This window comes from Embiotoca jacksoni, unplaced genomic scaffold (genome assembly GCF_022577435.1).
Source record: "Embiotoca jacksoni isolate LCO1_2020_lvr unplaced genomic scaffold, fEmbJac1.0.p SCAF_13, whole genome shotgun sequence".
Classification (NCBI taxonomy): domain Eukaryota; kingdom Metazoa; phylum Chordata; class Actinopteri; family Embiotocidae; genus Embiotoca; species Embiotoca jacksoni.
Genome location: NW_027185263.1, coordinates 11,700,616 through 11,728,151, shown reverse-complemented (window position 1 = coordinate 11,728,151; position 27,536 = coordinate 11,700,616). Strand labels below are relative to the sequence as shown.

Sequence of the window (27,536 nt, the reverse complement as noted above, 5' to 3'; positions counted from 1 at the left end):
GCTCAGTCTGCTGTCTCATCTGTCCAAAACACTTTGATCCAGAACTCCTGGAGATTTCCTGGAGTACCTCTGAGGTTTTTGTGTCACGATGAACCAACTAAGGTGATACTGACAGTCTGACTGACACTTCTTTGGCTTTTTATGTTGACAACAGATGCAAATGTAACAACTACAATTAAAGCCAGGTCTTTTAATAACTCTTTTTTTTTTTTTTTTTCATATTTTATCCAATAAAACTGTGGAACATTTACAACTGGCTCAATCTGATGAGGATGTAAATACCCTTGAATTAGACTCGGTGCTTTTAACTTCTGTTGTTGTTTCCATTTAAAATCCAAGCTGCTGGTGCACTTTAACAGCAAAACATAGTTAATGCAATGCATTGACTGCATTACTTTCTAATCATAAAGTCAATAAAAATAATGATTCTCCTTATTGAGAGATACTTACATTCATAAATATGCAATCTGACCCGACAAACAAACCATAATAACTGTTCCTGTGAGGACACTTATTGACATGATGGATTCCCTACAGCCTCTTACTGCAACCTTAGCCATCACACCTAAATGCCCAACCTTAACCTTAACCTACCTCTAAATCTAAAACCAAGACTTAACCCTCAAAGAGCAGACCTCTGTTTTTGTCCCCATAGTAACACAACCCCCCCCTCCACCCCCACCCCCATATGGGCTAGGGTGCATTCAGGTTGCAGTCCCCACCGGAATATGAAAACAAGCCCACACATTCATACGCACACCGACACACACAAACACAGTGTTTTCTGGCTGTGGAACTGTATTAAGTACCATAACACTCAACCAGCCAGAGCAGAGGATCATCGTGTCAGCTAATTAAGGCTGGAGGAGCTCTGGACTTCTCCTAATTCTCCTACTCTTTCATTTTCACAGACACACACAACATCCTGTTTTCAACATAATGGGACCTGTAACACCCAGGACATGAGAAGAAAGCCCATTCCCTAATCTGTGTTCCTAAACCTGATGTTGATCTTCAGCTTTTACTGTAACCCTAAAAATGAAATGACCTTTGTAATGACATCATCTTCAATATCATTTTTTTGTGATCAGGATGATTGTCCTAATCTTGAGCAGATGAAAAAGTGATGTTATCTTGATGTATCTTTGTTATATTAGATTTAAAATGCAAATGTTCTGTAAAATATATCACATTTTAATGAAATGTAACTTCACATAAAACAAACATAAATTGTTTTGCCCATTGCCCTCTGTACAGATTCATGTTTTGCCCTTCATGGGAAAGAATTTGGACATCTCTGTCTTAGGAGGACACTAGTCTTGTTTCCTAATGTCCTCAGAAGGATAGAGGTGCATAAGAATATGAATTGTATCCAAATGTTTTTTGACAAATTCTATCCAGACATAGATTAAAACCATTGTATACATGAATCTGTAATGCTTTAATCAACAAGTCTGCGAGAGTTTTACTCATTATGCATGTCTAAACACGCTCACTGGTACATACACACCCACATGGGCCAGGCCACATTCATACGTAATAACTAAAGTGGATGATTAAACCTACCCAGAGCAAACGTACAAAGAGAGCAAAATAAAATTTTAAAAAATCCTCATATGCATGTTTCTGATTCATCTATGACAGTGGAGCAGATTACAAGCATGTTCGATGGAATATGCACAGCTGTAGATACAGACCTCCCCTAAGCCTGCCAGAGCGACTAGCAGACTTTGAGCTAACATGCAAAAACAGAGGCAGCAACAGAGAGATGGAAGGAGAAGGACGACACAAACGGAGAGGTGAATTTACCTACCACACACGGGCAGAGAGAAGGGAGCTTAGTGCGGCCCTTCATGAGCAAGAGACAGAGGAAAAACAGCCTCCCAGACACCCGCAGTAGAGGAGAGGGTTGGGGAGAAAGAGAGGGAGAGAGAGAGAGAGAGAGATGGGAGGCTGGGGAAGGGGAAATACAAAAAAAAAAAAGAGGGAGGGGGAAAGAGGGAAGGGGGGAGGGGGCGTCGTAGCAGACGAGGAGAGAGAGTTTTCCTGGAAGCCAGAGTTGTTGTTGGTGTTGGATATATCTTGATGTTAAAGGCAAGGGTCTGAATAGAGAGGACTGTGGCAGCCCGCTCCAGCCGTGACTCATAAAATATCTTTGCCACTGCCGGTGAGTGAGAGAGGGAAGAGGGAAGAGGGACGGAGAGACAGAGAGGCAGCCGTCTGTATTATTTTATTTTTCTCCTCTTCTTTTTTTTTTGTGTGTGTGTGTGAAATAAACACTACGGTGTGCTTCCATCCTCGCTGCTCTTCGCTTCCTTTTTGACTCGTCATCAGACACATGGACGTTACCAAACACATCAGGTAGAGGTCAAATGTTTTGATGAAAATGCAAAATTAGAACTTTTTGACACAGATATCTCTCTGTTATGCAATATCTCTATGTATTCGCATATTTATCTCTGTGCAACCAGTACTTTAACTGTAGCCTGTCTGCTCATTTCACAGGTGCATATTCGTGCCATTGATGGGCAGATTCTGAAATCTTCTGTACCCCTCAAACACTGAATCAGATATGTCAACAGCAATTTTGATCTTCAGTTGATCATTTACTGTTTAGTGAAGAAAAAAACATGCAAAACCTTTCTGGTTCCAGCTTCACATTTAAGGTTGTTCTTCTCCCCTCAGTTTTGCACTCCAATCTGGATATCTTGATCGGACAAACCAACTAATTTCACAATGTAAAGGGCTCTCAGAACTTGTGGAGGGCTTTTTTATTTATTTTTTCTATTTTGTGATATTTCATTGATCTGACATTTGTTCGACAATAGAGCCTGACCAATATGTCGGTTGAACGATTTTGTTTGTCGATATTGGCCTATCAAAGATTTACCAGCACTGGCTAATATGCAGCGATATGAAAAACTTGTTATTACTATTTTCTATTTGTGTGTGTGTGTGTGTGTGTGTGTGTGTGTGTGTGTGTGTGTGTGTGTGAATTCATAGTTAGATTTTGATCAATTTATCAATATCAGATTTTTTTGTTATTCCTAATGTCAGTATTGGCCCCAAAAATTCAGTATTGGTTGGGCTTTACTGGCTAATCAAGAAATGTTGGTAATGAAATCCAAATCATTTGTTGCAGCGATAGTTATTGTTATGGTTACCTGTAACTATCAGAGGATTATGTCATCATAAAAAAATCTGTTGTGTCGAAAAAAAATTATGCTTACTAGTAATTATGAGCCCAGTTTGTCTTATTTCAAAAGCAAATCCTGAAAGACATTTGTCTCGGTATTCTAAAATGTATTTATTGATTTATATCCGGAGGTCCTCACATGGGCGGCTTTTTCTTCGACTCTTCATTCATTTGATGTCAGTGTGATTCGTACATACTGTATAATGCACCTTTATAACGTGACCAATAGTTTCCCGTATCGTCGGCTGGACGCTCAGATCTCTTTCTTATATAAAGGATTTTTATTTTCTATGATGCTTTTCAAACACAGACATCTTAGACAAACTTTGTAGTTGCTTAATATAGCCTCACCTACTTCCTCACCTCTCCAATTCACATCAGCCTCACACGGAGATAATCGGAAAATTAGAGATGAAAACCACAGGTGTTACCAGAAGAATTCTTCTGCTGTGACGACGGCGGGTATTCATCTCTGCACAAGCGTCAGTCAGCTTCATCATTACGTTCAAAGCACTGATAAAGGATACACAATTCCCCTTAATGTCTGCCGACTCTTTAAAGATGTACCAATGAATTGTTTCCGTTGAAGGCCAAATATCACTAAAGGCCACTTTAAAGAGTTTGTTGCCTACCTTTTTTTTGACATTGAACATCTCTTTGGCTTTCAAGATTTAAAAAAAAAAATTTAACTACAATAATCAGTGTTTATTAGACGGGGAATAAATATGGTAACATACTGTAGCCATCCTTTATGAATTCTGACAATATCATGGTAATAAATTGCATTTCTGTATTCGCACAACAAATTCACATAACTTCCTGGCGTATGATTTGAGGGCATGTATTAGATGCTTTAAGGTCAACTTTAGCCCAACCTTTAGTTGCCAAGAAATAAGAGCAGTATTTAACCATTAAGTATTTTATCAAATGTAAAAACATGGCATGTACAAACAGTAGTAGATTTTTTTTTTTTTACTGTAGCTCTTTTTTCCAGCCATGTTGGCTGATTAGTCTCTCCAAGCTGATGTTTTTAATATTTTGACGCTAAATATAATTCCTATTCATAGCCTAATTGTCATCATAATGGATGTATTTGTGTCCAGTTCCGGTCCTTCTGAGGCCTTGTCTCTTCCTGCTACATGGCTGTATTGAGGGAGAAGCAGAGCTGGGTGGGGGGTAATAAACAGAGTAAATGCACCGTGACCCCATTGGACTGTTTTACAGGGGACTGCTGTCAGGTGATGGATGGGTTATGACACCTGCAGAGGTTAGGCCCAAAGCCCTCTGGACCTGAGCGACACACTGAGCTGTGGCTTCTGCCTCAGCTTTGCTGTCTGTAACTAAAGACAACTGGAGCACATCGTGACATTTCCATCTGGAATGAAGCCTGCTAGAACAGTGTCAAACGCTGTGTAACCCGCCGATCCAGCCGCATAAGACCAAACATTAATTTTCTATTCTCCGCATTCATGAGCATTCTCTGCTGCCGCCTACACAGAGGTCATCCTCCTACCTGCTCGCTGTGGGCTTCACATTATCAACACCCTTCAATGGCAGGGCTCTCTCTCTCTCTCTCTCTCTCTCTCTCTCTCTCTCTCTTTCTCTCTTCCTCTCCATCGCTCCCTATCTCTCTTTTCCTCTCCTCTCTCCCTCCCTCCCTTCCTCCTTTCATCTCTATTCTCTCCATGATGATACCCCTGCCATGTTGTCATGGCAACAATCGGGTCCTGATTGCTTGGTTGCTAGGCAACTGACATCACCTATAAGAGGAACATGAAGATACAAAGCCAGAGACAAACAAATCGCACAAAATATGCACGCCTGTACATTACTGTGTGGAGCGCGAGCACATCTGTGTTCAAACTGTCAGCGTGTCATTAGCTCATGTCGTGTTCTTCACCTAAGTGTTCAGTGTTTTTCCAGGGCCGAAGCCACATATGTAGGTGTATCATTACAGTTACAAAGCATATCATTCAAATGTGACTGGTGCTCTGGGGCAGCCTCGTGTTCTTTGCCAAACGGGAAGGTAAAAACCTCTGAATCCGTGACCTGAATTTCAGATAAGAGCATTATGGAGGTCTGTGACAAGGGACTGCTCATGAATAACTAATACAGTAATGCAGATGCCTACTTCCAATTAATTATGTGGAAACACACAAGGCTTCTGCCGTAGAGAACACAGATCACGTATGCACTCCTGAGCTGATGTAGCATCAGGCTGTTTACATGCACGACACCAGCAGCTGAAATTTGACAGTATCTCTGAGCCACCTTGTCATGTGCTCCTCTGCTGTAGTTTAACAGTGTGCCACAAGGTGTCATTGTGTGCTGTATTCAAACAAAATGATCACAGCACTCTTAGGAAGGTCTGATCCCATTTGCAAAGCTAATGCACGTGTTATATCAATGATATCAGCAGTACCGTCCTTGTCATTCTTGTTTGCGTCACTTTTTATTCAAACATGCTCTTTTCTGCTCCCCCTCACATCCACATCCCACCCACACATCACAGACGATCCTGTTCAAACTGTCTATATGTGCTCATACAGTTTTAATACTTGAGGACAAGATAAGAAGTTGACTCTCTGTGACCTTAGCTCTCCACTGAGTGACGTCCACAGAACCACTTTTACCAAATTCTTCACCATCTTGCAGTAAATATACATCACCGCTGCTGTTGATTTTGATAAATCTCAGCCTCGTTTGTAGAAACACTACAACAGTTTGTCGTGTTTTTTCTCCATTCACACTCGTAGCTCTCATCCGCTGTCCACCATATCGGGCTCATGTCTCACCATTAGCCTTCTCACTCAACGTGAGACGACAAAGTCTCCAGCCCAAACAACACATGATGGATCGCATTTGTCACCTGTCATATGGACAATTTCAGGATGGACAGCAATGCTGACAGACACAACACTGGAAATAAGCGTCAGACCCTGTAAGCAGGGTCGACTGGTGGGAGGCACCTATAAGCTGCGTTTTTAAGTTCCCGAGAGATTTTAATATTGTTTAGTGTCTGTTTAAGTAGATAGTCTACAGGCTGTTTGAGCCGTACTGTTATTTCTCCTGTATATTGTCAAATAACATAAGATACGGCAAACACGAGATTCCCCAAAGTCCAAACAATTAACGCCTGTCTAAGATCAGTTCTCATAGACAACAGATACATAAACACACTAAAACGCAATAACAATACAGTCTGATCATCTGGCCTTTTCAGATTATGGCAAACTGAAATATCCATCTATAATATTTCAATATTCAACATAAGGATCCAAAGAAATGATAAGGTTTTGCTCATCCTCCCACTGAATGAGACCATAGAGCAGAGTGAAGCAAAAGACAGCACAGATTGTGTTGTGTACATTTGACAAAGAGAAGCTCTTAGCAGCCTCCTCGCTAGCTGAGGCGCCTGGTGGTGGTGATGGGCATTATAGAATAGCTGAAATATGCTCCTTTAGCTCAAATATGAAGCGAGACGTCACCGGTGTTCATCTGCAAGCTTCAGGGGGTGAAACAAGGTGACAGATGAGCATACATGTTAGAAAAAAACATCATATGCAGTGATTTGATTTTCTTAGTCAAACCACCTTGATAAAAGTTGCAAATTATCTGATGTTCTGCAACAACAACCTTTTAAACAAGTGAAGCTGCTTGAATGTAACACCTGTGGTTAAGAAGCAGCACCATGCAGCTCTCTTGTAGCCCCTGTTTAACCTGACAAGTCGTCCAAGGCATGAACCACCACCATTTTCTGAACTAGAGCGAGGCTACAGTCGCAGTCCTCAGTGCAGAAGCCTCTTGTGCTGGAGCAAGATGCGCTGCCGTTTGTGTGAATTCTGTCTGATCATGTAGGTGTGCGGCTTTTCTTTCAGAAAGTGCTTGAATGTGTGGGTGAGCGGTGCAATATGCACTTAAAGACGAAGCAAAACCATGGCTAACCCCATAAATTCCCTGCATTTCCTCATGAGCGCAAAAGCAAGCAGCCATTTGAGCTGAGACGACGACAGATCAATCAAAAAAATAAAATAAAAAAAGGAAACATTTGGCCGTATATAATTACATCTCCGTTATCCCCTCAGTTCTGCTGTTTTTTTTTTTTTTTATAATCAGCCAGCAGAGAGCTTCAGCACTGTGCAGTCATGGCATCAGTCTTGCACTGGGGCAAGTCCTGCTTCGCTCTCTGTGCCCTGGGAGCAACTTGGCAGGATCAGTGTCTCTGTGGCTGCATACAAAGGCCTGATGGACACTCGTGCCCTTGAGTGGAGATCATTTGAGCTCTCCACTGGATCACTAATCCTCACGCACAGCACACTGTACTGTATGTCACACAGTCAGCGCAGACACACGTCACACAGCGTGGTGAGTGGATGCTCCTTCAGGTGCATGAGTTGAATGAACACTGAGGAGGCTCTGTTTGATTTCTAAGCAGAGGGTTTAGCCTAGCTCCATTTTGGAGACTCTTAGAGCTACAGCAAAGATGCAGCAGCCATAAGCTTCTCATCCTTGTATGCACATGCAGAGAAACGCACACTTTCAGCCGATATGAATATTCATATATATTGAACCATAAGAATAGCTGGCAGCACAAAATAATTACAAATGTGAGTGCTAAAACCCATTCCAAGGAAGAGGATGTTCATGCTGGCCCACGTAGCCATACATGAAGCCAATAATGTGCACACGGGGCTGCTGACTTTGACTACATCTTGTCAAATGTATAATTCATTTTAAGGAACACTAACGAGGGAAGCCTCGAAAGTGCTGAAGAAGAGGGCAGGAGGTAAGTTAGAGAGCAGAGGAAGAGGAGAGGGAGCTGGGGCGGGAGGTAAAGGAAAGATGAGGCTGAAGGAGAGGAGCGAGTGAAGGATTACAAGAGGTGAAGGAGGCAGAGAGGACAAAAAATGGTGGAACTGGAAATGTGAGAGCAGAGAAGTGGAACGAGGGGGACGACAGGGAGAGGAGCGATAATCAAAGGGGGAGGAAGAGGTAGCAGATATACTGTACGTCCTCCTTTTACACGCAATAATTTCCTCAAAGATAGAATTAAGATTAGCTGCTTTTAGATCTTAAATCCCTTTCACTGTGAGCACCATCTTTGTTCTCACCTCTCAAATATCAAACCATCCTTCTCTGACTCAGTGCCATACAGGGAGGGAGAGTCAAAGGTATTGTCAGGCTCGCAACCAAATATAAATCCTGTGACGTCTCCTTGAGCTGATATGCCCTAATATTCCAGTTCTAAGTGTTATGTAATGACACTTCTGTATGATTCACTGGTATCATATGTTGCAAGTTATTGTTTATTTATTTTTATTTTTTTTTGCTGAGATTTTAGTGTAGGAAGGAGCAGTAAATTACATAAGCTGTTAAAAAGTCAATTTATATCCACTCAGGAGGATCTTGGTAGGAACTAAAATGTATGTTTAATAAATAAGATTAAATTATAAGCAGTGCATGATGACAGCTTCGACACCAGCAGTGATGACTTAACAAGACGTCATCCATATTTGTTGGAGTGTTTATGGAGTTAGCATCGCGTTTTAAGAGACTGGTTTCATTACAGGGTATTCTGGAGGCTTCAGGAGAATGACGGCGATCCAACTCCCACCAAATGTTGAATCTTCTCAGATGGACAATTGTGAATTAGCATTATGAAAGAAGGGGAAATAGTTGTACAATTTTACCTCAAGGATGAGAAACTCTTCTTTTGCACAAATGAGCTTTCTTTTGTTATTTGTTTCCTCAAAATTGCTCTAAGTATGCCTCCACTGCTTTCAAAAGAGGTTAATTTATGTCATCCTGCTGGAAATTCAAGGTGAATTTTCCACCAAAAGACTCAACACAGTGGCTCACTGAGGATGCCATTGAAGCCTTGAAGACAGCTGGGAGAAGCCTGTATTTCTATTGTGTTGCTAGCCTTTTAACTAAAATCAGCACTGAGGACAGTAGCGCTTTTGTTCGACTTGGCGTGCCACTCTATACAAGCGTTATCAGATACTTGTCACTCACTGGCTTGCTGTGGCTTTCACCCACACAGCAAAAAACTTTGTGCACAGACCTGCACAGGGAAGCAGCATTGTTCACATAACCTGTTATACAGTATGTGGGTGTCAGGCAACAGCTCACTCAGGGAGCTGCTCACCCATCATCTGCTACATGACGGCAAGCCACACTCCTCACCTGCAATGCAGCCAGCCTCCATTAAAGTTTAATAACTCACATTTAAAGGAATACACCAGCGTTTTTTTTGTGGGTTTTTTTGGCCAAGTCTGACCTGTATTCAGGTTCACTTGCATTGTGGAGAGCTGGATGAGTCTCGTGTCTTCTTGCAAATGTCCATTAAAAAAAAAAAAAAAAAGTTTTTATGTTTAGCTCATTTTAAATGATGTGTATAAAGTTACATGGAGGCTCTGCATGAAAATACAACCACAGATATAATTGGTTGATCAAAGACCTGCTTTGCCAATCAGTCAGTGCCTTCCTTCACACACTTTAGTGCACTAACTTTCCCTTTTATAAACTGACCATCTGTCTCACAAGTTCTTGGCAATACTGTGGTTTTCTTTGCCGGCTTTACAGTGAGTCTTTTCTCACTTTGATCGCGATGCAGGATTCTGGAACAAGTCTGATGAAACATCCACTGTTACCAACTGTGGTCTTTCACTTAAACAGGTTTTTGGGGGTTTTCTTTTGTCAAGCTAACTCAGTGAGTCACATTTACGGCAAATACGATACACGAGGGACTGATGTTCCAGGCTTACAGAGATACCGTGACATTTTCTTCTTTTTTTTTTTCTCACAGAATTTGTCACACTGCATCGTGTTGGGTAACACAAATAAGTTCGCCGAACCGACAGACACTTATCAGCTTGGAAGTTTGCTCATTACAGGGGAAGATGTATAATTATGTGAAATGCTTTTATTTCTATGGAAATAATATGAACAAAAATGTATTTGTTTTCCTTTGTTGTAAACCTCCACAGTGCGTCTTACTCCTCCTCCTACTTATCTATGTTTAAGTGACCAATAATCTCTGTTGCCACGGAAACCGAGCGCTTGATAAGCAAATGAATGTAATGTGCCACAGTTAAGCACAAATTTACGTAATGCATCTGAAAGCAGCAGCTGCGCTCACGTCTGCTCCACAAACACCGAATAAGTCCAAGGAAAAATTTCAAAGGATCACCACCTTCACGCAGCTGTAAGAGTTGCTGTTTGTGTGAATCCCTGGTTCCCACTTTTTGTCATCACTTCCTGCCAGAAACTACACTCAGGTGCAGCTGCTACAGTATATTGTTCACCTGCTTTTGGATTTGTGTGTGTGTATATGAGTGTGTCCACCTGGATTTTGAAGCCGTCTGAACAAACAGGGTCTGACCCCCGAGTGTGTCTGGAGTCAGACTAGCTATTTCATTTTGCTTTTTATTAGCCAATTTCATGTCTAGCACTGCCCCCACGGAGCAGTGGGCTGAGTACTGATGCTGAGCACATGTGTATGATATAACATGTCGCTCCTACACTGTGTGTGAGAGGCAGATGTGTGCAGCTGGTAACTCTAACGTGTGCTCACGGCCGAGGTTAAGGCAAAGCAGCAGAAAAGATGAGGGTATTAGCATGCAGAGTGCCCTCCCATGGTCTCCCCCTGACATATTCTGCAGCTCTGGCATCACACAAAGCCCCACACAGGCAAAACCAAGTGCCGGTTCTCTCCCCGCTTTTACTACATCCACGCAGGTCAGCCAGCCCATGTTTATACACTCGCAAAGCATGACACAGAGTAGGAGATGCAGAGAGAGTGGGAGAGGGTCATCCAGAGAGGGAGATATCAAAGAGTATTCAGTCTACACAAGACTCAGTTAGCCCAGCTCACACTGAAATGTTCAATCCCCCAATCCCCCCCACCCCTCACCCCCCACCCTCCACACACAAAAAGCACAAAGATCGGAACATGTTTGTGTCATAAACTAGAAGAAATGACATGATAGCATGTAATTGAGAGATGACAGAAAGAGGATGCTTCCTTCTTCTGTGTGTTCAGATCCAGTTGTGGCACCTCTCACTCTCTTTCTCACACACACACACACACACACACACACACACACACACACACACACAGAGCTCAAGTAATGAAGAGCGGATAGGCTTACCTTTGTAGTCACAATGCAGAGGCAGTCCATGGTACTTAGAACAAAATATTGGGGTGTATCTCAACCCCCCCAACCCTCCACGACAGAGGGCTGAGACCCCACACCCCTCTCCCCAGCCTGCCCCACTCCTGCGCTCTCACTCTCGTCCTGCCTTTCCCCCCTTTTCTCTCCTTCCGTGAATCTCTTCTTTGACTAACTGAACCAGCGAGGGAAAGAGAGGATGGAGGGAGGGGGAAACATGAAAAGGGAGGGGGAGGGCCACAGGGAAATAGAGAGTGAGCAAAGAAAAGAGAGAGGAGAGGAGAGAGGGTGGTCTCAGAATTTAGTATGAGAGAGAGAGCAGAGCGAAAACGGAAGGTGAGAGTAGATCAGGGGTTTTTTGGTTTTTTTTCGCAAGATGAGAGAGGAGGTGGAAAAGAAAGAGAAAAGATGGGGTGAATATGAAAAGAGATGGAGGAAGGGGAGGATGGAGATGGAAAGCAGAGGTGGTGGGATTAACAAAAAAAAAAAGGGGGGGGGGGTTGACACTGTGGAAAGAAAGGGAATAAGAGAAACAGAGAATAAGACAGCGAAACAGCAGAGGATGGAGAGGAAGAACTGAGGGAGGGGACAGTGAAGGAGAGAGAAAAGAAGAGAGAGAGACAGAGAGAGAGAGTGGGTGAGTGTGTGTGCGTGTGGGTGAGTGTGTGTGCATGTGTGTGTGTGTGTGTGTGTGTGTGTGTGTGAGTGTGTGTGCATGTGTGTGTGTGCGTGTGTGTGTGCGTGCGTGCGTGCGTGCGTGTGTGTGTGTGTGTGTGTGAAGGCAGAAGGAATTAGACCGAAAGAAAATGTGTTGAGGAGAGTGTGAATTACATATGCATCGCAGAAAAAAAAAAGAAAAAAAAAAAAAAAAAAGAAAGCAGCACGAAGCACCGCGAGAGCGACTTAAAGAAGACCAAATCCCATTAAACAGGAGTTTGTATTAACCGGATGAAACCCTGGGACTGAAAACACATCAAGGTTTTTCTGCTTGTTGTACCACTCTGCAGCTGTTGCCTTAGCAATGGTGCAGTTGTTGCCATGGCAATAGGGAGGCTTGTTGTTGTCATATGGCCACCCGTGTAGTGCTGAGGACTGAGTAAGGAACTCTGCACTGGATTTAAACACCTGAGCATCAAAACCTGTAGGTGTGTGGAGCTGCTTGTGTGTAGGTGTGTGTATGTGTATGCATTTGTACATATGTGTAAGTCCATTCATTTTCTATGGAGAAAAGAGAACCATGAGGGATAGTCAGATTTAAATGAGCATTCACCAGAAATAATCTAGTGGATTATTTGAACAAAAAATTACACAAATTATTCACCATGTGGGATTTTTGAAATTTCCAGAAAACTTTCAAATTTAAAAATCATATAGGATTTGTAGTACATTTCCTTATCACGTTAACTGTTTTATTTAGTTTAACTAAAATGGTGTAAAAAAAAAAAAAAAAAAAGATATGTATATATATATATATATATATATATATATATACATATATATATATATATATATACATATATATATATATATATATATATATATATGCACTCCTCTCAGTACGCTCTGCCTTTAAGACTGTGGAACGTACCACTTGTGGGGTTGTGTAAGGGGGAACGTGTGCTTTAGTGTCTTTACATCATCGGTTCTATAATTGCACAAGTCCACCCCACCTCGTCCCCACTTTTCAGCTCCCCACTATGCCGGAGCAATGGTGCAGCGATAAAGCAATTCTAAATGATGAACACACATTTATTTCCCCGGGGGTGAAGAGTACAGGCTTTGATCGAAATCTACAGTGCAACACAACACAAGCGCAGACACTTCTTGTCCACAGATGGCCACATCCTACAGATGGTCACTGTTATAAATACACTCGCAGTCACGCTTTCACAAATGTCACGCTTTGTAATTAAGTGTAAAGACAGACAATCTTAGTTACTTCACTTCTACTTTTAAATACCTGTTAGTCTCCACTCAGACAGTTCAGTCTTTTGATTCATCCTGAACTACAAACCTAACTTGTGAGAAGCTCGACAGCAGTTTAATGTGACTGAAGTTTAATGAGACTGCCAGCGGAGATTCCAGCAGAGGTAGTTGAAGCAATATTTCACGTCATCATATAACATTTAATAACTCTCACCAGCCTATGATGCCTTCAGACAACTCTATTATGTATTTAAAGACTAAGGACCTCTGATGGATCTATTAAGAGACTGCTTTTGTCTGTTTTTAGTGTTTAAACTTTGCATATTTTAACCAAGTAAACAATATAACGAGCCGAAAATGTTTTTTAGTAACAGTGCAAACTCAAAGGAACCCTAAATATTTATGTTTGAGGGCATTTTACTTTAGGATATGTTCAGAAAAAATCAACAGGGCCACAGTTAATGATTACATGATTTGTTTTAAACTGCGAAATGTCCAAGTTGAAGGTATTCATATCAAGATTATTTTTTACGTTGAAAAACGTCACTATGGTTTAGTTATGTAGTTATTTCTAAACCCTTAAATATCTATACCTGTATCGCCCCAATAAAATCCAGGATTGGTTGGGCTATAATCACAAATCCAAGATGTTTTCTTCAATTTCTTTCTTTTGTCTGGCCAAAAGTTTTATAATTCCACAAAGGAGAAAAAATAGGCATCAGAGAATCTGCTAACACGCTTTCAGTGGAAGTGATGGGGGACAAAATCCACAGTCTTTGTTTGGTGGACAAAGGAACTTTGAAGTTTATCTCAGGTTAACACTGTTTGAGGCTTCAGCAGTCTGTGTTAATCAAATTATCCTCCAGATTCCCTCTTTGTGTTTCCACAGATAGTGTTTCTTTGCTGAACTGCAATGAGGGACAGGGAAGGAATTCTGTACTAAAGAAAGAGCAAGATATTGACTTGAATTTTTACACAGACCAAGGTGGATTTTGTCACCTATCACTTACACTGAAAGCACGTCACAGAAGGGTCTCTTCATTGCCAGTATATAGAAAAGGAATAAGAGAAAGATTAAAACTATGTACAGATGGACATTTGAATCTTTTGTTTCTTTTTAAAAATTGTCGACCTCCGTTTTTAAATTGTTTTTGTTTTATATCCTGGGTATAGGCCAATCAATCAATTAACAAATCACTTAAAATGTTCATAAAATTCCACAAAATGAATTAACTCTCCAGTAATCTGCTCTTCACTCTGTAGTACTGCATTGTTGTGTAGTGTAGCTGGCTCTTGTGCTCTGTTGTGCTAAACTAATCCTGACTAAGTGCCAGCAGAAATGGGTTTGCAAATCACCTGCAAATGTCACAGATAATTAAGTATTTCCACTTATCACATCGCTGATGATGTGAGGCTCCTGTTTTTCATTAAATTGCTCATTTGGACGGCAACACTCATTGTGCCCTCTGTCTTGATAGCTGATATACTTTGACAGATTTGACAGCTTCCTCTTCCACTAAACACTATTCAAACTGAAATATCACAACTAAAAGGTAAAAAAGAAAATCTGCTGGGTTTTGCAGAAATGGGTTAAAATATATTGTATGGCTATGTAAATATTTTAGTGCCAAACTGGGAACACATAATGTATGTGAACACATTAGTAATTCATGTGAGTGTGTGTACCAGAATGTGAACAAGGTAATCAGGTGACTGTGACAGCTTTTAATGTAGCCTACATTTTCAGTTGGCAATTATGATTTTTTATTTTTTTTAATGTTTTTTTTATACATATGAAAGGGAATATTTTAGTTATGAACCCTACTGTATATTGTACGTAACACACGTTTCCTCTCAGAAGATGATCCTAATATGGCTGACCTGTATACAAGATTATATAATTCAGCTCTCGAGTGAGCAAGCAGCTCTGCGCTCACATTTCCTTTGCCAAAACTTGAGTCCTCTCACATTCTCGAAGTTCTGATTCTTCTGGTGCGCATTACGAACAGGACGAGCTTTGACTGGACTAAAATTGGTTACAGAAAAGCAGCATCATATTGATAAGGGTTATGTAAATGACAAGAAAGTCTATATCTTAAACACAAAAAAACCCAACCTTTCATTGCCCATACAACACCCACGCATGTACGCAGGCACACACACTTACACATGCTGTTAAAAATATATCATGCTAGAAGTAGCAGAGAGAAAAACCTCTCCCTGTGGACGGGCTTGAATACTGAGAGCATCTCCCCTGATGTACAGTACATCCACAAACCTCCATTTATAATTGTCTTTTAATAAGACTTGAAAAGCACTCACCCACAAATATGTTGTCTCCATCCTGCTGTGGCGCTTTGCTTAAATACTATAGTCTTTTGGCTCTATGGCATGCCTCTGACCAAAAAGTAGGCCAAGGACAAGCACTGTTCATCTAAACAGGCTAAACCCAAGCAGAACATCCAGATCATGGGGCTGCTGTTTGGACAGCAGCCAGATTTATCTTTAGCAGGGGCCAATGGCACATTTTTCAATAGGTTTGCCTTATTCACATTACAATACAGTTGATTATACACAGTGAAATAAGTGTTACTTTGATTGAAATGTCAAACATATCATAATCAAGAATGCTGTTCTTTGAAATGATGTTTTCAGTGATGCAGGCCTGCGCAATGAACTCCCTTTCCCTAGTCCAAAAATATTCACCTGCCATAAAAACCAAGACCATTCCTGAGGTGTCTGCAAGCTCGCTCGAGGACGTGTCACTTTTTTGGTGTTGTTTAGAGGTATCATTGTGCAGACGTTTTTGGCGGCTGCTGGCTGGGCCTGCCTGCTTTCAGTTTTACTGCAGCTTCCCTGAAGAATACTGTCCTTAATGCAGGTGATGTGTGAAATGTGCCATGTGTGAGTTCCTCAGGAAACATTGCAGTTTGGATTCTGGGATTTTTGTGTGTCCCCAGGCAGATGTTCACTGATTTGGGTGATGTATGTAACATTTGTTTCTGAGGGAGGTGACGGAAGCTACCTCACCAGATTGTCTATACACGGTCTGTGTACGTGTGATGCAGCAGGCTTGGGGTTTGCTAGATGCTCATAGCAGAGGAGGTGTGCACCTGCTAAGCCTCAACCGAAGTGCAAATGGGAGCCTAAGTATATATTTTCTGCACTGACAAGAGCCACATTTCTGTCTGCTTTTATTAAAAAATTTGGATTATGTTCCTATATTCTTACCAAAGCTCAAAGGACTTTAAAGCCACAATAATTTTTTTTGTCTGCTCCTTTTGACATTTTAAAAAAAGCTAAATAACGTGGAGGATGAATTTGAATAATGTGTTTACTGTGGAAAATAATTATGTGCCAGCTTTGGAGCCCAAGTTTCAGACCTTATGTATTTCTCATACATAATAAACATTCATCACAGTAGTTTAAGTTTGGAGGAAGAAAATACAATTTATTAAGAGTTTAATACTCAAACACACAGCTAATCCTATTTTTTTGGGACTGTGTGGGTGTGGTGATCATACTTCAGACATACAACTCATATTTAACTCAGTTTAAAGGTCCCTTGTTGTATGAATTCTGATTACCTTGTCTTTTTTTTATTATTATTATAAAACAGGTGTAGGTGCTGTATAAAAACTGTTGAACAACCCGTATTCAGCAACTGTGCTGTTTGGACTTCTGTACGTTTGTGATGTCACAAACTCGTGTCATATGTCCGCCCTCAGCACGGCCCACTGTCCAACCTTTTACTTGGAAGAAAATGCTGAGCGGTCATTCCGGCCTGAGCATGTGTCACTCAGAAAACATCAGGAAATCAGAAGATGGGGTCACGAATATCAATGCACCTTAAACAGACAGACACAAAACAGCGTGTTCATTGGTACAGCTACAAAAAGAGGTTAGGAGAGACGTGAAACTATATTGAGATCGTTTTTGGTACTCAAAAGCAGAAAAATATCTTCATATGGATATCAAGACTGAAAAAAAAAACAGAAAAGCGTAAAATATGGGACCTTTAAGTCAGATATTTCTAAATCCTGATTGATGCAGAAAGATGCATAACATCCCAAAGATAAAATCACCAATATGGAAATGTCTTGTGTGAAATAAAACGCCGCTAACTTTAGCTTAAATTAGTTTTCATGGGCTTTAAAGTTGACTGTTAAAGGAAAATATTGCTGCGAATAATGTGGACACACTGTAGTAGTGTCGTAGTCTTTGTAGTCTATTGAGGTTACAGTACAACTGCACCATACACTACAATGTGCCACTCATGCTGGTAGGGAAGTGATTGTCCTTCAGCTCAGAGAGCTGGTTTCACACTGCCTACATGTACCAGCATGCCTGTTGTGAGAAATCACATATTTTAAAATGGCTTTTTGGTTCTAAAAAAACAAAACCAGAGATGTTAACTTTGTTGTTTAACACCATTCAAGGCATGTAGACTTAAATGGCATGCGTGTTCCTGTGTTGACCTGGGTTTGTGAGAAGAATCTTGTCAATCTGTTAGATTCTGACGAAGTCACTGAAGTGTCTTCATCGTTATTGCTAACTTAGCCTGGCTTCTAGTACTAAGTGGGCTTGAGGAGCAGCCCAAGCGTCACCTCCAGCTGTATGGCTCCGCGGCTTTCACAGCATGTTATACAATAGTAAGTCTTTCATAATTTCTCTTGTGCAGAGAAGTTGTTTGACCGTCAGACTGCGATATCACAAGGCAGACCGAGAATGAAACTCAAACCGTCCCTGTAGTCCTTGATACGTCAGTGGATGGTGGAAGTAAACCCGGCTGCTACAAAGAACACTGACAAAGTGTTGTGGGCGGTATACACTTGCCAGCACCATGACTAATGCATGAAAATAAGGCTGAAAATCACTGAAGGGATTGCTTACGTTTTGGGTTCTTCTTAGGCTTATTATATCTAGATGATAAATATGCCAAATACAAACAGAATTCAGACAAAACAACAATACATTTACTCACAATTAGTAGCCTTATAGACAGCTCACAAGCAGACGGCACATTTTAAATACCTCACTGCTGCACTGCTGTATGATTAACCACCTCACTTCCACTTGTCAGTGCATGCCGTTTGCAGAGCAAACAGCTTGGTGAAATGGCATTTGGCACACTGGTAAAGGAAAAGCAGGCCCACAGCGAACGAGGTACTTCCCTGTCTAACACTAGCTGAGCTTGCGAGTTTGCGGTAACCTTTTCTTGCTGATAATTCCCACCAACCCACAGCATGCTAATTAATAAGCAGCTGGGGAATTCGAAGGGTGCTAATGCATTCATTTGTCCACTGCAGCATGTAATGATATAGCTCACATTCATCCTCTTGGCATATCAGCCTGAGCAACAGAGCTGGTGGTGGGAGTAAAGCCCTAATGTTAATCTGAAAAACACTGTACGTTTAACTGTAGAATGTGACTGGGATTATATAAATTTGTGGGAACAATGTATGGATTTAAGTTGGTGTGGGAAGCTGGCAAGCGATAATGATACCTACAAAGTTGGGATAGATGTGAGTAATAAAAAGGATGCTGCATTTTATGATCAGATAGAGAGAGAGACCAATGTAGATGGATGATAGTTCATTCATGTGCCATATGATTTCTTTTCAAAAATAGTTTAAATCAGCCCTAATTAGGACAGATTTTACTGCCAATTTATACAAAAAACATGTTTGATCTTCCATATTTACAAGATACAAGAGTTAAAACTGAATTGATGTATTAATATTTTTTTTTTTTTGTGATTGAATGGGAAAAATTTGCATTGGCGTTACGTCCTTTTCCATCCATCTCTCTTTAATTCAGGTAAAATTTGAGAATTTTATCCACTAGATGATATAGATAATAATAATTAATGTTTGTAGTTACTTTCCAACCTTGATACTCAAAAACACTCTCTAAGTTGTTACCCAACACTGAGCTGTGCTTGATCTTGTGTCTCATTACATGGAGTTGAGCACCATCTGCTGGTAAAATTCTGCACTGCTACTAGGAAATCAACCTGCACATTACATACTGCTTGGCATGCTATTTTTCAGTTTGAACATTTGCTATTGCTCATTTGACAAATGACAAACATATGACATAAAATAATAATAATAATAAAATCGTTCTGAATTCATTTAGCTTCCAGAGTTTTTGCCTTCTTGTATTGTGCGTGCAGGGTCAACAGGAACAACTGAACAGAACAGAGCTATTATGAATGTTTCCTCCAAAAAACATCTGTTGTGAAGAAGTCCTGTCAGCACAATAGGTACTGGTGATATTTGGGATGTTTGTGGCTACACTGTCAATCGAGTACATAACAAATTCAAAACAACTGAAGTAAAATCAGTAATGAAGAAAGAATAGTGCAACTAAACACAGAGGAGACCTGTTGAAATCTCTTGTCTTTTTATACTCAAGTTTCTTTTTTTGCTCTTTGCTTTTCAAACACCTGCTGTGGCCTCACAGATGCCAGTGTAACTCAGCCGCAGGCTTTAGGTGCCTTTTCAAGGTATTCAATGTTTTAGGCAGTGAACTGCTCCAACTGAGGCATGACTGAGTTTAAAACATATACGGCATGCTGTAACCTCCAGCACTGAAACTGTGTTCGACATCCAGAAGCTGTCATCAGAGTACTTAATGAATGAGCCCATTGACTAATTTCAAGAAGCTAAGAGCTCCCTCTTTAACACTCCACTTCTGCCCATATTAACAGCTGCAGTTTTGTGCTCGGACCGTCCGTGTTCAGAAATAGAAAGCAGTCTTCCTCTCAAAGTCCCCCAGCAGTTGACAGCAGGGGATGTCAAACTCTGGGCTTTGAATTGCTGTGGTATTCCTTCTCGTGCCCACAACCACCTGCCACGACTCTGACTGCCAGCCAATCACCTGTATGGTCATTCAAGGTCTTGGCCGAGCTTCTGACAGAGCGGTTGTTCAAGGGTGAATGTTCGTGCCTCCTGGGGAGAAGCAAAATTGCTCAGACACTTTTTCCCACCAACACTTGGAATTTGCTCACTTGAAGAACAGCCATGTCCAGCTGACGAGCTTCCCGTGGCCTTTGGAGGAGTCGAGTGCAGCTCTGCACCGGGGCACTTATCATCATCAGGTCATCCATGGAAGCTCTAAAGAGACTGTTGAAAGACAGACATGGTCAGGGAGGCTTACGGCGCTCCACTTACTGATATGATTTACATTTTGATGGAGAGGTTAAAGCCGATGGCTAAAACGGTGGCTCTCTGCAAGCACTGTGACTTCCTCAGACTTTCTATATTCATATAACCTCCAAATTCACATTGCATAATGTCAACATCTGAATGAAAGCAATTGGAACACAATAAGAAGCCACTTAGACATAAAATTGTATCTCAGCGAAATACAAGTAAACTGGTTTTGGTCTGCCTGTGTGTCTTATAATCAGGGGAGAAGTACTTTTCAACATAACAGATGGTGTAAAGTCATCACGATCTAATAACATTTTTGACGCAGTTTGCCTGGCTTGTGGCAAACAGAGGTGAGATGAAATATGAATCACTAAGCAAAGACTTGAGGAAGAATTGGTGGAGACCACTGGCATGGTTTTTCTTATCTGTCAGCTGCGAGGCTGACACAGACGGGGGCCCTTGAGAGCTGAAAGACAAGTGAAGAAGCCTATTAATCATTTATACCACTTGGACTGTGTCCCTGAAAAGACAGTATTGTGATAACTCATTCATGTTACCTCCATTGTCTTTGTAAAAGGGACAAGTACAAGGCAGTATTTTGGTTGCTTTCGTTGCTCGTGTCTGAGATAATCACTGGTTTAGTCTCAAGATGTCACTGCAATACATTTTAAGTTGTATTAATTACTTGAGTACATATGAGTCAGATATATGCAAATAAGACACAAAATCTTAAATATGTTAATAATGTTTGATTTTCCTTTGACCATGGATACATGCATCTATAAGTCAAGAGCTTTCATGAATTAAGGCGAGACACTGCAGGCAAAAACAATTTTGAGATGTTGGGCTATTTTGTTTTGATAATATGATTTATTTCAGACTAATGAAAGGAAAATATCCAAACGTTTGGGTGTTTATTTTACTACACTTTGTGTATTTGCGTCTCTCGATGTCTCCTGAATTCACAAAAAGTTAACACATAAAATGTTATATAAGTCAGGCTCTGGATGTTATATGAACAAACCCTTCTGTAAAATCTTTAGGAATATAAATGTGAATAAAACTGGAAAGTTTGATGTGTGCAAATGCTACTGAAGTGGAGATTTCTCACTCACAGTTGAGAAAGAACTCCTCTTGAGAAAACAGCCTTTAAATTTACAACAAGTTTCTCAAAATCATTTTTTTCCTAACTCTGAGTAGGAAATCTCCACTTCAGTAGCACTTACACGCAAACAACTTTACAGTCTTATTCCCATCTATATTGTTAAGGATTTTACAGAAAGATTTGTTAATATATCATTCACAGCCTGATTTGTATAACATTTTATTCCTAAAAACACTGCAAAATTTGATAAAAAAAATTTTTATGGCTGTATTTTCTGATTTATTGAGGGATAAAAAGAGATATCCAAAATCCCATGTGTAAAAACCTTTGACTCTGATATCCCGGCAAAATGAAACAAGATTTTTCATTTATCCAATGCTGAGATTTCTGTTCTTGAAATGTATCAAAATTGGCGCATATTTAATTAGACAATTCCTCATTTACATATCAAACCATAAGATTTTAGCAAACTTGTAGTATGAAAAATAATTGTCTTTATAAATAATCAACAGGGAAAGTTTCATGATGTTATACATTAGTTAAAATCTTTACTATTCACTTGCCCCGTGAGTAAATTATTGTCATTTGACATGACAATAAGGTTTTCTTGTTTAAGAAAACCTGCACCAGAATCAGTCATCCCTCCGGTTCTATCCAAACATTTAAGTCTTAACTACTTTATGTAGCACAGCACTCTGGCAGTGTGTGTTGTAAGTGCACAAAAGATTTCTCGCTTTGCTTGTTCTGTCAGAAGGTGCACAATGGAAGTACTGGCAGTGCTGCGAGTGAAGCTCAGTCAAATCGGGAAAGGGTTAAACCTGAAGAACAAGCTACTGATTTTACACATTCTTCTTTCTCCTTTTGTTTGGTTTTGTTTAATTTTTTTCCTCTAAAATCTTTAACCTCAAATGATGTATGACTCACGGAACAGTTGGTGCTATTCTGTAAAGAGCAGGAGCTACAGTATTTTCCTCCCATCACACATGCAACACGACCCAAATAAGTGCCGTTTTACAGTTTCTGCAGAATTTAATAACACCCAGCTCGAAACAGAGAGGAGTCCCAGCCAAAAAGGAAAAGGGGGAAAAAAAAAAAATCACTTGTTGTGATGTGATGTGTCTTATTTTGTGTCACATCTGGCTCGTCTCTGATCATTTCTTGTGAGTTTCAGTGAAACATGTAACACTAATGTTGTCAGTGACATACTGCATGGCCACAAAAAAAGTTATTTTAGGCCCGATAATTGACAAATTAAGACCAAAGACCAAATAACCAAAAGAAGAAGAAGAGCTCACAAAGAAATATTATTGTCTGTACTTGTCAACAATCTGCCTGATGCCAGTTTTGAAGATGAGAGGCGAGAAGCTCTCGGCATTCCAAATTTACTGTGCATTACAAAATGTTGCAAGCTTTGGGTAGCTTGTTAGTAAATTTTACTTTTAATGGCCATTAATTTTTTTCTCTTTGTAGCATAAAACGTTACAACATGTTGTCTTTGCTGTTGTTTCTTCAGAGCGGAAAATATGTGAAGCATTGGGTAGTAGAAAAATGGTAGCGACCACCACAACGTGTGAAATTTCTTTAATATGCTCTGGTACATTGTGTATTACTGAGGGTGTGAATGAGGTCGCATGGTGGATGGCTGCACTGTGGCTGTAAAAGCAAGCGCCTTTCTATCGGATTGCAACAGTGCCAATGCCAAAAAACAATATAATAGTATGCACTCATGAATAGCGTATGTTTCTCCTTGTGAATCATTTTGAATCATTATACTGATTAACTCTGACTGAGTATCGAGGTGTGTCTCACTTATTCATGCGTGGATGGCACACTGGAATGCACAGATGGGTCGTGGCTCTAGTAGGATTTTCAAGTGTCTTTATGCAGCAAAACGAAAACAAATCTATTCTGAATTGTCCTTCGAGATAACACGGAACAATGATGCTGTGCAGGGACGTTATGGAAAGATAGTGCTGGAGTGTGGTATAACCTTGGTGACTGGTTTAAAGAGCACCAGGCTAAAGCATGCCTGTTTAGGCAACGCATGCTTGGCACGCCACACATTTATGGTACACTTAAGTCTTAACTAGAACAGCACAGTCACGTAAGTGAAGTTGTGTACTGCATAAAGGCTGTTGTATTTTCATAATTCGGATCTGATTTATTATTTGATTTTCATTTTGTGTTATTCCACACAACTTTAAGTGTTAGTGCTTACTATCTGGCTAACTGAGATTAAACTTGGACCCAAAACTGGTTTGCAAAGCTTGCAAACTGTTCAGTGTGTAACAGCATCTTGAGCACACAATAACTTTTAAGTAATGAGAAAGAACAGCGAGTTACTGCCGTGCGGGTTTAAAACAAAGCAGCCTTTGGACGGAACGTTTTCAAAAGAAATAACATTTTAATTGCTCTACAAACTGAATGAAAACCAATTCCACCTGCCCTAAACCAGTTTGCACATTGTCAGTTGCCACCCAGACCATAATGAGTTGTCTAGACTGTCTGTAAAATGAATAGCCTGTGGGCCATTCATTTAGTGGAATGTATTGAAATAGAGCAATAGACACAAGGACGAGACATGTGAGTGGACTTGTACAATGCTATAGTATCTAATACACAGCAGCGGATGTATTTCTGTGTCGGATGCTGTGGGATAATAATTTGCCTTGTTTTTCGCCTCAAATTCTACGTGCAACATGTCCAAGAGAGTAGAAGCTTATCAGATCAAACTGTTGACAGCAAACTGATTCTCCAAAAGAACCAAGTTCACATTGTTGAAAACTACATATTTCTTTGAAATATCAGACTATCAGAGGTCATGTGCAAATGAAGGAAAATGTAAGGCATGCCTTGTATTTGAATATACAGGAAGCAGAGTAAATGAATGAATGAATGAATGAATAAAAAAAAAACAAAAAAAAAAAAAAAAAAGTCACAGTGCTGCCCTCTGTTGGTTACATTTAAAGCTGCGTGAGACGTCACTTGACCTGCGAAATTACAGAATGTTCCTGTTTTACCCCCACGGAGTATTTTTAGATGTGGCAACAATTTTACTTTTTTTTTTTTTAATAAATATTCATAACAAAATATGTTACAAATGTGTCTTAATTGGTTGTAATGTTGTGGGTTACAATAGGTAAAGCTGAGGTTTATTATATATTGATTAAATTTCAATTTCAAAATCTTTTTTGTTTGTTTTTTCCCACTAAACTTTGCAGCTGTTCATTGCATGAATTTTTATTTTTGTATTTATTGATGGGCAAACTGATGTGGAATACATCAGTGATAAAATGACAACCAGTGGGAGCTCTGCAGATGTATATTCCTCTGTCTGTGCCAGTTGTGCTGTGGTCAAATTTGACAAAAAACATATTTGTTAAATAGGATCAAGTGGCAAGTTTTGGAGGGTTTTTAGCCCAAAAAAGCTGCCATTGGATGTTTTTAAAAAAAAAAAAAAAAAAAAAAAAACATGTATACATGGTTTTCTTTAGATTCAATTCAACTTTTCATGAGACTGAACATTTAAGGACTTCAAACACAGAAAGTGATGCCATGTTTTGTTAAAGGATGACTGCGATCCAGGTTTAGGGATGAGAACTTGATTATCTGTTGGTCCTTTACCGCTGTGTTTCAAGCCAGCATTCATGTCTGATTCACACTTGCTCTTGAGTAAGTCTCCAACTGTTACACTGCTGAGACCTTTTTTTGTTAACTTAGCCATTTTGGAAAATATGCAAATATTCATTATTTTTATTCTTAGGATTCTATCGTTTCTTTTTTATTATTTAAACTTTTGAATTTGAGAAATTTTAACACAAGGTCCAGGCTGTTCATAATTCACATGGAAGGTTTTGCCAACCAAAGGTGACTTTTTAAAAATTTATTTATTATTATATTTTTCCTTTTTAAAAATCTTACATCTGAGATGTAAAAGCTTCTTGAAGAGTTAATGCTGTTACTTTCTGATTCATTAATTATTATTAACTATAGGCCTATTTTCAGTCTTTAAATTTTGCATTACCTTTTTCTATATTATTGTTTAATTTGTCAATAATATGGCACAATTAGGGAAAATAGGTGTCTGATATTATTGCAATTTATATTTGGTTTATATTTATTGCACTCCATTTTTAAGTAGGAGCAGCTCGCTTTCAAAACAAAAATGGGCAATTTGCAATCAGTCTGTTTGGTTAGAAATTATGGTTTGGTGTCGGGTAAATAAAAAAATAAAAATAAGAATATTTCAGATTAAATATTTGTTTTCTTATATGGCAACAATACACTGCCATAAAGGCGAGTGTGGTAAACCATTGTAAAGCTCTCAGAGGCACCACTGAAACAAAATGTTCTCTACTGTGAATCCTCCCTGCACGTGCAGCCGGCTGAGCCATGTTAATCAAGCCAAGTATCTTAAATACTGTTCCGGGAAAGGCGTGCGCCACGCGGATCCGCCGTTTCGGGATGTTCAGTTTATCCTTCTAAAATGTCACAATTCCGACTGCTAATGAGTATTAAAAGCGTTTTTGTGTGTGTGTGTGAACGTGATTCATTGTCGGATTGCAAAACCGCCGTATTAAGGCCGGCGGTGGTGTTCCTGGTTAATGTAGGTCAAAGCAGTGACGGAAGGGTGTCCTCCGTTGAACCCGCGGTATTAATCCACATCGCGCAGTCCTGCAGATGGCGCGCACAGTCAACTGAGTGCCCTGGGTGCTCACCACGGTGCTCACGCAACAATATCCGTATGGAGCCTACGCAGCTTGAGAGATGGCGATTGTCTTGAAGCGACACCTCTGCCTCCCCTGTACAGCTGGAGGGCTGAGCAGACAAAAGTTCAAGAGTGCATTTTTTTTTTTTTTCTTAAGGAGAGTATTTTTTTTTTTTTCTCCCCCTACAACGTGCACACATTTGCAGCTCAGGGGGGCAGGACGGTTTATCAGACCGGCTGATCGAGCGTAACCTTAGTTGACCTCTTTGTCAGTAAAAGCTTGTCTTTCAGAGCGCAGGGCTGCTTTCATTTAACATCCTCTCCACTTTACACAGCACACTAGTCTCACACATGAATATTTTATTGAAAGTATCTATTAGACACTACCCTCAGCGTGGTTCATTATTCTGATCTGAACTACAGAGAAGCGTGTGCACACACACGCACACCTGTCACTGTCTAGACAGGGAGGGGGCATTAAGGCGGTGGGTGCGGGGGGATCCCACATGACCCATCGCTGCTTTTTTTTTTTTTTTTTTCTACGCCAGCCAGAATATATCTCAAGGCATTGGATAATGACAAAAAAAAAAAAAATCAACAACAACAAGAGAAAAAAGCAATCGCTCTACCAAATCTGATTGGCCGGCTGAACCGACACCATTTTTTTCCCCGACTCGCAAAGTCGAGGTCAGCTCGGGACGTTAAAAAATAATTAAATGAGAAAATAGAAATGCGTAGAAAGTAGAAGACACGGCAGACAATCTAGCTTGTTGGCGCTGGAGATGATTGACGGCGCCGCCGTCCAATGAGAAGCCGCGGCGCAGCTGGCTCACTGTACTGGCAGAGGCGGCGTCCAATGCAAAGTTCAGACACATGATGGACATATAACTGACAATTGCCCTGTCCTTTTGATCCAAACTGCCGATAGATTTCAGACTTCATTCACATTTGTCAACGGAGATATTCTGAACAGCAGGCGGTGGAAGCCGTGCAATGCAAAATGTAATTTAATTTTTTTTTTTTAAAGAAGGAGGGATTTATGCGTAAAGGAAACGCTCTCTGGGGGTCTAACATCACTGCCAGCCTGTTTTCACCCTCTTCTTTTACAGGCTTCTGTGACGTTTCGCACCCTCTGACTTCCACTTGTAAAATTGCTGCGTTGCCGCTCAAGGCAGGAACAAACTTAAACACACCGAGTAGGAGGAACACTATCACTACAACTACTATTACTATAACTCCCACCACTTCCAGAGAGCCATAATGGAGC

General features: G+C 40.3%; 1 protein-coding gene across 2 annotated transcripts in view; it reads right to left on the bottom strand.

Moving 5' to 3' along the window:
- LOC138196465 (disks large homolog 4-like) overlaps positions 1-12,015 on the bottom strand; it is a 68,637-nt gene extending 56,622 nt beyond the window's left edge. Inside the window, exon 1 of one of the 2 annotated variants that reach the window (XM_069146518.1) lies at positions 11,350-12,015. In XM_069146518.1, the coding sequence (XP_069002619.1) occupies positions 11,350-11,379 (30 nt within the window). In that variant the 5' untranslated portion in view covers positions 11,380-12,015. Of the gene's footprint in view, positions 1-1,813; positions 2,088-11,349 lie in introns of those variants that run through there. The other variant, XM_069146515.1, reaches the window with a different exon arrangement.
- Positions 12,016-27,536: the final 15,521 nt, after the last annotated feature.